The sequence below is a fragment of the Scyliorhinus torazame genome, chromosome 3, assembly GCF_047496885.1.
Source record: "Scyliorhinus torazame isolate Kashiwa2021f chromosome 3, sScyTor2.1, whole genome shotgun sequence".
Classification (NCBI taxonomy): domain Eukaryota; kingdom Metazoa; phylum Chordata; class Chondrichthyes; order Carcharhiniformes; family Scyliorhinidae; genus Scyliorhinus; species Scyliorhinus torazame.
In genome coordinates, this window is record NC_092709.1 from 259,555,843 (window position 1) to 259,570,550 (window position 14,708).

General features: G+C 55.1%; 1 protein-coding gene across 2 annotated transcripts in view; it reads left to right on the top strand.

The window, feature by feature from the left end:
• The window catches only part of npr2 (natriuretic peptide receptor 2), a 278,856-nt gene that overhangs the window by 119,166 nt on the left and 144,982 nt on the right, over nucleotides 1–14,708 (top strand). For both annotated transcript variants that reach the window (XM_072497159.1, XM_072497157.1), the window contains exons 9-11: nucleotides 706–780; nucleotides 9,001–9,078; nucleotides 9,164–9,268. In XM_072497159.1, the coding sequence (XP_072353260.1) occupies nucleotides 706–780; nucleotides 9,001–9,078; nucleotides 9,164–9,268 (258 nt within the window). The remainder of the gene's footprint in view (nucleotides 1–705; nucleotides 781–9,000; nucleotides 9,079–9,163; nucleotides 9,269–14,708) is intronic.

The following is a 14,708-nucleotide window of genomic DNA, read 5'->3' on the forward strand; positions in this document are numbered from 1 at the left end:
ATGCACCCCCTGCCTCCACACCCGCCTTGGGGAGGGCATTAAATTTCACCCACAATGTTAAATGCAGCTTGATATGTTTAAGAAGTCAAGTATGAAAGCAATTAATAGTAATAAGTAGCAGTGGGATGGTAAATCTGAGCAGCTGCAATGACCTGCCTTGACATTTTATTCGTCTTACAATGGAGGAGAATTTTCTCTGTACTGTCCTTTGGTCCGCAACGGCCAGAATTCTCCGGCCGTTGGGATTGATGTTTCCCACCGGCAGCACACCCACGCCCATGGCTTTCCTGGTGGCGTGGTGTGGCTTCAATGGCAAATCCCATTGACAAGCGGCGGGGGTATAGAATCATGCCACCGAGAAACACATGGCTGGGGGACCGGAGAATCCCGCCCGATCCCACAACAAACATTTGGAGAGTAATCATTTGCGTTTGCAATACTAGGTAGCACATATTGAGAACTCAGGTACAGCTGTGCCTGCTGTTCAGACCATTGAAATTAAACGGGACATGTCCACGTTTTTGACCTTTATCTTTCATGGCAGGGTGAAGCCAGAAACCTATCTTTTTCGCATAATAAGTATGTGTACCATTGTAATTTGGAAACCATTTAAACTGTTACTGGGTTATAGTGCTTTAAAATGATCAAGATAATATTCTGTTTAACTGATGTGCTGCTTCATTTTCGTATTTGTTTCATCAATAGCGGGGATCCAGTTATTGTTCCTTACTGACAACGCAAGGAAAATACCAGCTCTTTGCAAAGACTGGCTACTTTAAGGTACTAATCTCACTTCTGTCTCCAGTGTATCTGTTTACTTTGTGGCCATGATGTCAGACTTTGAAATTAACAATTGTGGAGGAAGATGAAGCAGGATTTGCAACAATACACCAGCAGCCACCAGAAATCCATAGCTGCCAGAAATAACAAATCCATTCCCATTTTCAACTCAGAGTGAAATCTGCCCCTCAGATTGCTTTCATGCTCCAAAGTCCCAAGGGTGACCTCGGCCAGGATGTCCATCTGCAGGGTTCGTCACTGCAGAATGCCGTTCAAGGCTGTAGATAGAAAAAAAACTGGCCATCACCTCTTACTCTCCCACATTTAAATACGACTCCGAAAGGAAACAGTTTCTGTTACAACCCCCCAACAGGGACAAAACTTGTATAGCAGCTGATTCCCCTCCTATAAATATCTTAAGTTTATTGACAACTCAAAAATACTAAAGAATCAGCAACATGCTAAAAACAGTCACAAAAATCAGTAAGATGCTAAAAGCATTTACAAGACAGCAAAAAAAAACACCAGCTCTCAAACCAGCACACACCTACAACCCCGGTCCCAATGGTAGCCCATCATCGGCGGAAAGGCGCACAAATGAGCAGCACAGACCACCGGTAAAGGACACACTGGTGCAAGGCACGTTGTGTGAGAGAGAGAGAGAGAAAACACCCCTCCCCTCCTCTCATTTAGGGCCTCTCCTATATCTTCAGACTCCATGCACACGTTCCCACTACTGTCCTTGACCGGCCCTAACTTCACCTTGGTCATTCTTTTATTCCTCACATAAGTGCAAAAAGCCTTGGGGTTTTCCTTGATCTGACCATCCAAGGACTTCTCATGCCCCCTCCTAGCTCTCCTAAGTCCTTTCTTGAGCTCCTTCCTAGCTATCTTGTATCCCTCAAGTGCCCAAACTGAAACTTTTGTTTTCTCATCCTTACATAAGCCCCTTTCTTCCACTTGACAACACATTCAACCTCTTTTGTAAACCATGGTTCCCTCACTCGACCATTTCCTCCCTGCCTGACAAGGACATACATATCAAGGACACGCAGTATTTGCTCCTTGAACAAGCTCCACATCTCAATTGTACCTATCCCTGACAGTTCCTGTTTCCATCTTATGCTCCCCAATTCTTGCCTAATCGCATTTTAATTACCCTTCCCCCAGTTATAAACCTTGCCCTGCCGTATGTTCCTATCCCTCTCCATTGCTATAGTGAAAGTCACCGAATTGTGGTCACTATCTCCAAAGTGCTCTCCCACAACCAAACCTAACACTTGGCCCGGCTCATTACCCAGTACCAAATCCAATGTGGCCCCCCTCTTGTCGGTCTATCCACATATTGTGTGAGGAAACCCTCCTGCACACACTGGATAAAAACAGCCCCATCCAAACTATTCAAATTATAGTGGTTCCAATCAATATTTGGAAAGTTAAAGTCACCCATGACAACTACCCTGTGACTACCACACCTATCCAAAATCTGCATTGCAATCTTTTCCTCCACATCTCTGTTACTGTTTGGGGGCCTATAGAAAATTACTAACAAAGTGACTGCTCCTTTCCCATTTCTAACTTCAGCCCACACTACCTCACTAGACAGATCCTCCTCAAACTACCTTTCTGCAGTCATTATACTATCCTTGATGAACAATGCTACTCCTCGACCACTTTTACCACCTTCCCTAATCTTACTGAAACATCTAAACCCCGGAACCTTCAACAACCATTCCTGCCCCTGTTCTATCCACGTCTCTGTAATGGCCATAGCATCGTAGTCCCAGATACCAATCCATGCCTCAAGCTCACCAACCTTATTCATGATGCTCCTCGCATTGAAATAGACACACTTCAAACCACCTTCATGCCTGCAGGTCCACTCTTGTGACCTTGGTACCTTCCTCAGTACTGCACTACCCTCAACTTCCTGAACTCCAGCAACGCTATCTCCTGGACTACAAATCAGTTTCCCATCCTCCTGCCAAATTAGTTTAAACCCCCCCGAAGAGCTGGAACAAATTTCCCTCCCAGGATTTGGTGCCCCTTTGGTTCAGGTGTAAGCCGGCCTGTTTGTACAGGTCCCACCTTCCCCAGAATGTGCTCTAATTATCCAAGTAACTGAAACCCTCCCTCCTACACCATCCCTGCAGCCACGTGTTTATCTGCACTCTCTCCCTGTTCCTCACCTTGCTAGCACGTGGCACTGGCAGCAAACCAGAGATGACAACACGGTCTGTCCTGGCTCTCAGCTTCCACCCTAGCTCCCTGAATTCCTGTTTTACATCCCCGTCCCTTTTCCTACCAATGTCATTGGTACCGATGTGTTCCACGACTTGTGGCTGCTCCCCCTCCCCTTAAGGATCCTGAAAACACGATCAGAGACGTCACGGATCTTGGCACCCGGGAGGCAACATGCCAACCGTGAGCCTCTATCATTGCCACAGAACCGCCTATCTGTACCTCTAACTATAGAATCTCCAATAACTAATGCTCTCCTGTTCTCCTTCCGTTCTGAGCCACAGGGACAGACTCAGTGCCAGAGACCTGGGGCGAGATTCTCCGACTCCCCGCCGGGTCGGAGAATCGCCGGGGGCTGGCGTGAATCCCGCCCCCGCCGGTTGCCGAATTCTCCGGCACCGGATATTCGGCGGGGGCGGGAATCACGCCGCGCCGGTTGGCGGGCCCCCCCCGCGATTCTCCGGCCCGGATGGGCCGAAGTCCCGCCGCTAAAATGCCTGTCCCGCCGGCGTAGATTAAACCACCTACCTTACCGGTGGGACAAGGCGGCGCGGGCGGGCTCCGGGGTCCTGGGGGGGGCACGGGCGATCTGGCCCCGGGGGGGGTACCCCCACGTTGGCCTGGCCCGCGATCGGGGCCCACCGATCCGCGGGCGGGCCTGTGCCGTGGGGGAACTCTTTCCCTTTCGCCTTCGCCACGGTCTCCACCATGGCGGAGGCGGAAGAGACTCCCTCCACTGCGCATGCGCGGGAATGCCGTCAGCGCCGCCCAGAGATGTCATTTCCGCGCCAGCTGGCGGGGCACCAAAGGCCTTTTCTGCCAGCTGGCGGGGCGGAAATTCGTCCGGCGCGGGCCTAGCCCCTTAAGGTTGAGGCTCGGCCCCCCCAAGATGCGGAGCATTCCGCACCTTTGGGGCGGCGCGATGCCCGACTGATTTGCGCCGTTTTGGGCGCCAGTCGGCGGACATCGCGCCGATACCGGAGAATTTCGCCCCTGGTCACTGTGGCTTACCTCAGGTAGGTCCCCCCCCCACCACCACCGCCCAACAGGTGGGGTTGCTGGGTTACCGGATGAAGACGCGGCCTTAATGGCTGGTGCAGACTGGATGGGCCAAATGGCCTACTTCTGCACTGTAAGGATTCTTTAATTCTAAGGGGTTTATTTTGGTACAGGATAATGCTGTAATAGTTCTTCCTCCAAACATAAATGCAACAGAAATGGAATTTCTGAAAGGGTTGAGCTAGTTAATGGTAACTGGTAGCCGGTGATGGGAAAGGAGGAAACCTCCTAATACTTCCTTGGATGAAATTGAAAGGATGAGGGAGACAGTCTTATCTTGACTTAAAGCTGGAGACTATAAAATAATGAGACAGTTATCATTCTGAACCATCTCCAGCTCTATGGTTCCTGGGATTGAAGCTGCAGTTTATAACATCACAGCTGTGTCACTGAAGTGTTTTTATAGGTAAAAATATTTTCATAGTTTAGGTCTTACCAGCAACGCTGTTTCTGCTGGCAACAGGACCATAAGACCATAAGATGCAGGAGCAGAAGTTGGCCACTCGGTCCATCGAGTCAGCTCCACTATTCAATGAGACAGGGTGAACACAACCTGCTTTGAGTTACCTGGCATTGCTCTTCTTCAGCCAATAATTGGCGAATGACAATAATAAAATACAGCAGATGCTGGAAATCAAAAACAAAAGCAGATGATGCTAGAAAACCTTAGCGGGTGAGACTATATGGAGAGAGAAAAAGAATTGATGTTTCAGGTAGATGGCTTTTTATCTGAGTCCCAAGTATTTTCAACGTGATTCTCCATCAGCGCGATTCTCTGCCCTGCCAGCAGCACACCCACGCTGTGGGGTGGTCCACAAAGGGAAACTCCATTGGCCGGCTGCGGGAATGGAGAATCCCACTGCTGGCAGGGGCGCACCGCGCCGGAAAACGGGGCTGATGGAGAATCCCACCCGTCATGCTTTTTTTAATTTAAGGTTCAGCCGTGACCCTTACTTCAATCATAGGGAAAACTCCAGAACAGAGACTGTGATGATATTCATCACCGTATATACACAAGGGGTTAATGTAAATACACTACAACTAAGTAAACACTAGAGGGCGCACCAGAGCTGTCATGACATGCAGCCATACAGCTAATGAACACTTAGAATAGGACACAACCAATGAGTAGTCAAGACATCCAAAGGTAGCATTACCACAAGGGGGCATTATACAACCCATATAAAAGGACAGAACACACATGCTCTGTCTCTTTCCACAGACAACACTTAGAGAGTAGGACAGGGGCACATCAGAAGCATCACACCCACCACGTGGCTTAGAGCAGACTGGTTAGTTAGACTGAGTTACTATAGCAAGATTAGAAGGAGAGTCGAACTCCTAGAGAACTGTGCTAATGGTTCAATAAATCACATTGAACTTACTTCAAAGTCTGGAGTATCTTTTGGTCAAAGCTGCATCGAGTTGCAGCCTATGTTATCCCAGAGTACATAACACAACAGAGACCACCAGCTGCCAGACATCCCATAAAGAAGACATCAAAGTGGGACAAGAATTGACTATATCTGTGCTTTGTATTGTCACAATTTTTGTGATCTGACATACTTTGTCCCTATACAATCTTTACAGTCGGACATTCAAAATAATTGGATTGTTGCAAGATGGAGCAAAACAATAAATAAATACATTGTGTATCACATTTGTGAAAAAATATCACATTAGTGTCTGACAGAGTGAGTATCAAGTCCATTTGTAATTTCAGTATTGTTTTCATTAAGGCTTGTCATGCACAGCTGAAGCTCCACTATCTGTCACAATTATTCAAACTGATGAATAATTTAAAGACTTCAAATGTTGGCCTTACTCTTATGATATAAAAGCACACGGGTTAAAGGAATGATTGCTGGTGCAATATCAATAACAAAAGAAACATGACGTAATTTTATGCATGAAGGAAAGTAGATGAAATACAAATAGCAATAGAAAGTGTACAATTAGGTGATGTCTTGTGCATGGTTTCACCTTGCATAATATCCTGTGGATAATTTCCATGGCAAATAACAGGAATAATGGCTAATTGAGGTTCCATGGTTCTGCAATTTTGAAAGCTATTATCAGATGCTTAGAAATGGGTTTTAAAAAACATATACCAAAATGCTATGCTATTGTACCAACACATATGAATACTGTTGCAGCATTTATCCTCTACTGCAACCTTCTAATTTCCCTTCATTTTATTCAGTTGGATATTTGAGAAATTAAAGTGTTTCTGAAGTTTTCATAATTTTAAACCTAATATAAAATTAAGAATTTATTTGAAAAAAAGTAAGATTTTTAATATTAATGTCCTGACTTTATATTCTGAAGCAACGATTGATGAACTGAAACAGATGTTGCATTTCTCTGGATTCACTTTTTAACTAACAAAGAACAAAGAAAGAACAAAGAAATGTACAGAACAGGAACAGGCCCTTCGGCCCTCCAAGCCCGTGCCAACCATGCTGCCCGACTAAACTACAATCTTCTACACTTCCTGGGTCCGTATCCCTCTATTCCCATCCTATTCATGTATTTGTCAAGATGCCCCTTAAATGTCCCTATCGTCCCTGCTTCCACCACCTCCTCCGGTAGCGAGTTCCAGGCACCCACTACCCTCTGCGTAAAAAACTTGCCTCGTACATCTACTCTAAACCTTGCCCCTCTCACCTTAAACCTATGCCCCCTAGTAATTGACCCCTCTACCCTGGGGAAAAGCCTCTGACTATCCACTCTGTCTATGCCCCTCATAATTTTGTATACCTCTATCAGGTCTCCCCTCAACCTCCTTCGTTCCAGTGAGAACAAACCGAGTTTATTCAACCGCTCCTCATAGCTAATGCCCTCCATACCAGGCAACATTCTGGTAAATCTCTTCTGCACCCTCTCTAAAGCCTCCACATCCTTCTGGTAGTGTGGCGACCAGAATTGAACACTATACTCCAAATGTGGCCTAACTAAGGTTCTATACAGCTGCAACATGACTTGCCAATTCTTATACTCAATGCCCCGGCCAATGAAGGCAAGCATGCCGTATGCCTTCTTGACTACCTTCTCCACCTGTGTTGCCCCTTTCAATGACCTGTGGACCTGTACTCCTAGATTTCTTTGACTTTCAATACTCTTGAGGGTTCTACCATTCACTGTATATTCCCTACCTGCATTAGACCTTCCAAAATGCATTACCTCACATTTGTCCGGATTAAACTCCATCTGCCATCTCTCCGCCCAAGTCTCCAGACAATCTAAATACTGCTGTATCCTCCGACAGTCCTCATCGCTATCCGCAATTCCATCAACCTTTGTGTCGTCTGCAAACTTACTAATCAGACCAGTTACATTTTCCTCCAAATCATTTATATATACTACAAAGAGCAAAGGTCCCAGCACTGATCCCTGTGGAACACCACTGGTCACAGCCCTCCAATTAGAAAAGCATCCCTCCATTGCTACTCTCTGCCTTCTATGGCCTAGCCAGTTCTGTATCCACCTTGCCAGCTCACCCCTGATCCCGTGTGACTTCACTTTTTGTACTAGTCTACCATGAGGGACCTTGTCAAAGGCCTTATTGAAGTCCATATAGACAACATCCACTGCCCTACCTGCATCAATCATCTTAGTGACCTCCTCGAAAAACTCTATCAAGTTAGTGAGACACGACCTCCCCTTCACAAAACCGTGCTGCCTCTCACTAATACGTCCATTTGCTTCCAAATGGGAGTAGATCCTGTCTCGAAGAATTCTCTCCAGTAATTTCCCTACCACTGAAGTAAGGCTCACCGGCCTGTAGTTCCCGGGATTATCCTTGCTACCCTCCTTAAACAGAGGAACAACATTGGCTATTCTCCAGTCCTCCGGGACATCCCCTGAAGACAGTGAGGATCCAAAGATTTCTGTCAAGGCCTCAGCAATTTCCTCTCCAGCCTCCTTCAGTATTCTGGGGTAGATCCCATCAGGCCCTGGGGACTTATCTACCTTAATATTTTTTAAGACTCCCAACACCTCGTCTTTTTGGATCACAATGTGACCCAGGCTATCTACACCCCCTTCTCCAGACTCAACATCTACCAATTCCTTCTCTTTGGTGAATACTGATGCAAAGTATTCATTTAGTACCTCACCCATTTCCTCTGGCTCTACACATAGATTCCCTTGCCTGTCCTTCAGTGGGCCAACCCTTTCCCTGGCTACCCTCTTGCTTTTTATGTACTCCTTCCTGCTAATGGGTTTCATGCATGAGAGTAAGTAATTAGGGAGAGCGGTCCTAAAGAAAGACTTGATACTGTAACTCACTCAAACTTCTCAAGCATTGGGATCTGTCAGCCAAGATGATTGACCGACAGCTCTCCTACTCATCCAGGCATAGCGCTGCAGGGGCCAGAAGAGCAGCACAATGCCTGGGACTAAGTGCAGGAAGCCGATTAGAGGTATGTAGCAGGTGTTCGGGGATGCTCTGGGGGGGTCACGAGAATAGGTGTGGGGTGATTGGGTAATCAGGGGATAGACTGGCAGGGGAGCAAGGTCCAGAGGCATCCAGTCCATGAGGGGAGGGCGCCCCAGTCAGAAGGGAACATCCAATGGGAGCACCCCCTTCCCACCCAAGATCGAGACCAGTGAATCTTTTTCTATTTCCCACCCTCAGCTGTTCGGAGTCCACCAGCGTGAAAATTGAGGCTGGCCAGGAAAAAGGGCAGGCTTTCCATCTGCATATTAGCAGATTATTATAAATGCATTCTTTCTCTAAAAACTAGAAAACAACTTTGAAAAATATATTTTAATGTTATTTGTCAATTAAAAAAACGTACTCTTGATGATTTAAATTAGATCTTTTGAATGCTTCTGAAAGACACTGATGTTTTTTCCCTCCATTGCAAGATACCTTATTTTATTTGTTTAATTAAAGTATTAATTGTTTCTTTTCAGGGTAATCGAGTTGCAACAAAATATGTGAACAAGAAAAGAATTGAGCTCACCAGACAAGTGTTGTTTGAACTAAAGCACGTAAGTGTGTGATTTCCTGTCAACATCATTGACAATGTTATCAGTGCCTTATCAGCCCGATCGCTAGTCATTATTTCTCTTGCAGATGCGGGATGTGCAGTTTAATCATTTGACAAGGTTCATTGGAGCCTGCATTGATCCACCGAATATCTGTATTGTAACAGAATATTGCCCTAGAGGAAGTCTTCAGGTAAGATGATGAGAAATGAAAACTGAACCCATGGACATTTCTGGTTGAAATAGGCATCAAGCAGCTGGTTACAAGAAATTTGATTCTTAATTTCAGTTTCTAGCAGGGAGACCCCAGTTATATCATGAAAATAATCACTTACTGCGATGTATTAACCAATGATCAATGAACATATTCTGCTGTTGTGCTTTGAGACGTGAATATTAATTATTGATATCCTTTTGCTGTCTATGCTTCAAACGCTGTGGCCGCAAAATTTGGTTGCATCAGGCCTATATTTTTAATGCTGAGGGTGTCGTTTTGGTTCCAAAATTGTATCCATGCAAATGTTTCAAACAGAAGGCATTTTGATTGGGCCGTTTGTGCAGATGTTGGAACTGTGCACTGGAAGTATAGGTTTGCCTGCTCCGCATCCAAGAATTAATAAAAAAGATAGCTACATGCACAAAGTGATGATGAACAAAGTGAGGGCAGCCGAAATGAATAATGGGAATTAAGGGATGGACACAGAGGAAGCAAATTCTTACCGGCACAAAGAGCACCCCGTGAAATCTGTAAGATTTAAGCGATATATGAAGTATGCTCAATACATTGATGTGAATGAACCAGCCTCCTAAATAAAGGAGGCCTCACTGACTCTCCCGGCCTGTTTTCTTGTGAAAAGGTCAAAAATCTGTACCTGACAACCACAAAGGAATCTCTGGCAAACTCTTCAACCTGAGATGCCTGAAATCCTCAACTAAGGTATCAGAGATGATGATGCGGGAATTGCTGTTTACTGATGACAAGGCGGAATTTTCTGCTCCCCCCCCAGGAGTGTATTTTCTGGCGGCAGATGAGACTCGCCTCAGGCCGCTGATGGGATCTTCTGGGCCTGTCGATCTCTGCAGCTTTTTGCATTGCTTGCCGATCCGCCGCTGGGGAACCATGGGCGTCATTCTCCGACCCCCCCCCCCCCAGAGGGTCGGAGAATGGCCGTTGGCCGCCGTGAATCCCGCCCCCGCCGGTTGCCGAAGTCTCCGAAGGGAGAAAAGTCGGCGGGGCGTTAATGTCGCCGCTGCCGTCGGAGAATGGCACGGGTCTGCGCAAGGCAGCCGATTTTCGGCCTGCCGATATTCTCCCTTCCGGATGGGCCGAAGTCCCGTCGACGTGATGACCGTTCACGTCGACGTAAATTAAACCTCCTTTTCATCGGCATGACCCGGTGCTCCAGGGTCACGCCGACCAGCGTGGAGGTGAGTGACGGCCTGGGGGGTTGGCTCTGGGCAGGCGATGGCGTGGCCGCAGACTGAATGCGAAGGGAGAGGTGTGTCTCGGGTTGTGTGTGTGTGTGTGCGGCAGGGGGGGGTGGTTAGAGTAGGCTGGGCTCCGGGGGAGTGCCGGGAGGGGGTCCGTGCCGGGGAGGGGGATGGGGGGTCCGTGCCGGGGTGGAGGTTGGGGGGGGGGGGTCCGTGCCGGGGAGGGGGATGGGGGTTCCGTGCCGGGGTGGAGGTTGTGGGGGGGGTCCGTGCCGGGGTGGAGGTTGGGGGTGTCCGTGCCGGGGTGGAGGTTGGGAGGGGGTCCGTGCCGGGGTGGAGGTTGGGGGTGGGTCTGTGCTGGGGTGGAGGTTGGGAGGGGGGTCCGTGCCGGGGAGGGGGATGGGGGGTCCGTGCCGGGGTGGAGGTTGGGGCGGGGGGGGTCCGTGCCGGGGTGGAGTTTGGGGGTGTCCGTGCCGGGGTGGAGGTTGGGAGGGGTGCGTGCCGGGGAGGGGGATTGGGGGGTGCGTGCCGGGGTGGAGGTTGGGGGGGGGTCCGTGCCGGGGTGGAGGTTGGGGGGGGGGTCCGTGCCGGGGTGGAGGTTGGGGGGGGTCCGTGCCGGGGTGGAGGTTGGGGGGGGTCCGTGCCGGGGTGGAGGTTGGGGAGGGGTCCGTGCCGGGGAGGGGGATGGGGGGGGGGGACGGGGGGTGCGTGCCGGGGTTGAGGTTGGGGGGGGTCCGTGCCGGGGTGGAGGTTGGGGAGGGGTCCGTGCCGGGGAGGGGGATGGGTGGGGGGATGGGGGATCCGTGCCGGGGTGGAGGTTGAGGGGGGGTCCGTTCCGGGGTGGAGGTTGGGGGAGGGGTCCGTGCCGGGGTGGAGTTTGGGGGGGGTCCGTGCCGGGGTGGAGGTTGGGGGGGGTCCGTGCCGGGGTGGAGGTTGGGGGCGGGTCCGTGCCGGGATGGAGCTTGGGGGGGGGACCGTGCCGGGTTGGAGGTTGGGAGGGGGTCTGTGCCGGGGTGGAGGTTGGGGGTGGGTATGTGCTGGGGTGGAGGTTGGGGGGGGGGGTCCGTGCCGCGGAGGGGGATGGGGGGTCCGTGCCGGGGTGGAGGTTGGGGGGGGGGTCCGTGCCGCGGAGGGGGATGGGGGATCCATGCCGGGGTGGAGGTTGGGGGGGGGTCCGTGCCGGGGTGGAGTTTGGGGGGGTCCGTGCCAGGGAGGAGGTTGGGGGGGTCCGTGCCGGGGTGGAGGTTGGGGGGGGTCCGTGCCGGGGTGGAGGTTGGGGGGGGGTCCGTGCCGGGGTGGAGGTTGGGGGGGTCCGTGCCGGGGTGGAGGTTGGGGGGGGGGGGTCCGTGCCGGGGTGGAGGTTGGGGAGGGGTCCGTGCCGGGGTGGGGGATGGGGGGGATGGGGGGTCCGTGCCGGTGTGGAGGTTGGGGGGGGGTCCGTGCCGGGGTGGAGGTTGGGGAGGGGTTCGTGCCGGGGAGGGGGATGTTGGGGGGGGATGGCGGGTCCGTTCCGGGGTGGAGGTTGAGGGGGGGGTCCATCCCGGGGTGGAGGTTGGGGGAGGGGTCAGTGCCGGTGTGGAGGTTGGGGGGGGTCCATGCCGGGGTGGAGGTTGGGGGGGGTCCGTGCCGGGGTGGAGGTTGGGGGGGGGGACCGTGCCGGGGCGGAGGGGGGGGGTCCGTGCCGGGGCGGAGGTTGGGGGGGTCCGTGCCGGGGTGGAGGTTGGGGGGGGGGGGTCCGTGCCGGGGAGGGGGATGGGGGGTCCGTGCCGGGGTGGAGGTTGGTGGGGGTCCGTGCCGGGGAGGGGTATGGGGGGTCCGTGCCGGGGTGGAGGTTGGGGGGGGGTCCGTGCCGGGGTGGAGGTTGGGGGGGGTCCGTGCCGGGGTGGAGGTTGGGGGGGGTCCGTGCCGGGGTGGAGGTTGGGTGGGGGGTCCGTGCCGGGGTGGAGGTTGGGGGGGGGGGGGAGTCCGTGCCGGGGAGGGTGATGGGGGGTCCGTGCCGGGGTGAAGGTTGGGGGGGGGGTCCGTGCCGGGGTGGAGGTTGGGGGGGGGTCCGTGCCGGGGTGGAGGTTGGGGGGGGGTCTGTGCCGGGGAGGGGGATGGGGGGTCCGTGCCGGGGTGGAGGTTGGGGGGGGTCTGTGCCGGGGTGGAGGTTGGGGGGGGGTCCGTGCCGGAATGGAGGTTGGGGGGCATCCGTGCCGGGGTGGATGCTGGGGGGGTCCGTGCCGGGGTGGAGGTTGGGTGGGGGGCCCGTGCCGGGGTGGAGGTTGGGGGGGGTCCGTGCCGGGGAGGGGTATGGGGGGTCCGAGCCGGGGTGGAGGTTGGGGGGGAGGTCCGTGCCGGGGTGGAGGTTGGGGGGGTCCGTGCCGGGGTGGAGGTTGGGAGGGGGTCCGTGCCGGGGTGGAGGTTGGGGGTGGGTCTGTGCTGGGGTGGAGGTTGGGGGGGGTCCGTGCCGGGGAGGGGGATGGGGGGTCCGTGCCGGAGTGGAGGTTGGGGGGGGGTCCGTGCCGGGTGGAGTTTTGGGGGTGTCCTTGCCGGGGTGGAGGTTGGGGGGGTGTCCGTGCCGGGGAGGGGGATGGGGGGGGTGCGTGCCGGGGTGGAGGTTGGGGGGGGGGTCCGTGCTGGGGTGGAGGTTGGGAAGGGGGGTCCGTGCCGGGGTGGAGGTTGGGGGGGTCCGTGCCGGGTTGGAGATTGGGGGGGGAATCGTGCCGGGGTGGAGGTTGGGGGGGGGTCCGTGCTGGGGTGGAGGTTGGGAAGGGGGGTCCGTGCCGGGGTGGAGGTTGGGGGGGTCCGTGCCGGGGTGGAGGTTGGGGGGGGAATCGTGCCGGGGTGGAGGTTGGGGAGAGGTCCGTGCCGGGGAGGGGGATGGGGGGGGGGGGGGGGGGTTGGTGGGTCCGTCCCTGGGTGCAGGTTGGGGGAGGGGTCCGAGCCGGTGAGGAGGTTGGGGGGGGGTCCGTGCCGGGGTGGAGTTTGGGGGGGGTCCGTGCCGGGGTGGAGGTTCGGGGGGGGGGTCCGTGCTGGGGCGGAGGGGGGGGTCCGTGCCGGGGCGGAGGTTGGGGGGGGTCCGTGCCGGGGTGGAGGTTGGGGGGGGGGTCCGTGCCGGGGAGGGTGATGGGGGGTCCGTGCCGGGGTGAAGGTTGGGGGGGGGGGTCCGTGCCGGGGTGGAGGTTGGGGGGGGGTCCGTGCCGGGGTGGAGGTTGGGGGGGGGTCTGTGCCGGGGAGGGGGATGGGGGGTCCGTGCCGGGGTGGAGGTTGGGGGGGTCTGTGCCGGGGTGGAGGTTGGGGGGGGGTCCGTGCCGGAATGGAGGTTGGGGGGCATCCGTGCCGGGGTGGATGCTGGGGGGGGTCCGTGCCGGGGTGGAGGTTGGGTGGGGGGCCCGTGCCGGGGTGGAGGTTGGGGGGGGGTCCGTGCCGGGGAGGGGTATGGGGGGTCCGAGCCGGGGTGGAGGTTGGGGGGGAGGTCCGTGCCGGGGTGGAGGTTGGGGGGGTCCGTGCCGGGGTGGAGGTTGGGAGGGGGTCCGTGCCGGGGTGGAGGTTGGGAGGGGGTCCGTGCCGGGGTGGAGGTTGGGGGTGGGTCTGTGCTTGGGTGGAGGTTGGGGGGGGTCCGTGCCGGGGAGGGGGATGGGGGGTCCGTGCCGGAGTGGAGGTTGGGGGGGGGTCCGTGCCGGGTGGAGTTTTGGGGGTGTCCTTGCCGGGGTGGAGGTTGGGGGGGTGTCCGTGCCGGGGAGGGGGATGGGGGGGGTGCGTGCCGGGGTGGAGGTTGGGGGGGGGTCCGTGCTGGGGTGGAGGTTGGGAAGGGGGGTCCGTGCCGGGGTGGAGGTTGGGGGGGTCCGTGCCGGGGTGGAGGTTGGGGGGGGAATCGTGCCGGGGTGGAGGTTGGGGGGGGGGTCCGTGCTGGGGTGGAGGTTGGGAAGGGGGGTCCGTGCCGGGGTGGAGGTTGGGGGGGTCCGTGCCGGGGTGGAGGTTGGGGGGGGAATCGTGCCGGGGTGGAGGTTGGGGAGAGGTCCGTGCCGGGGAGGGGGATGGGGGGGGGGGGGGTTGGTGGGTCCGTCCCTGGGTGCAGGTTGGGGGAGGGGTCCGAGCCGGTGAGGAGGTTGGGGGGGGGTCCGTGCCGTGGTGGAGTTTGGGGGGGGTCCGTGCCGGGGTGGAGGTTCGGGGGGGGGGTCCGTGCTGGGGCGGAGGGGGGGGTCCGTGCCGGGGCGGAG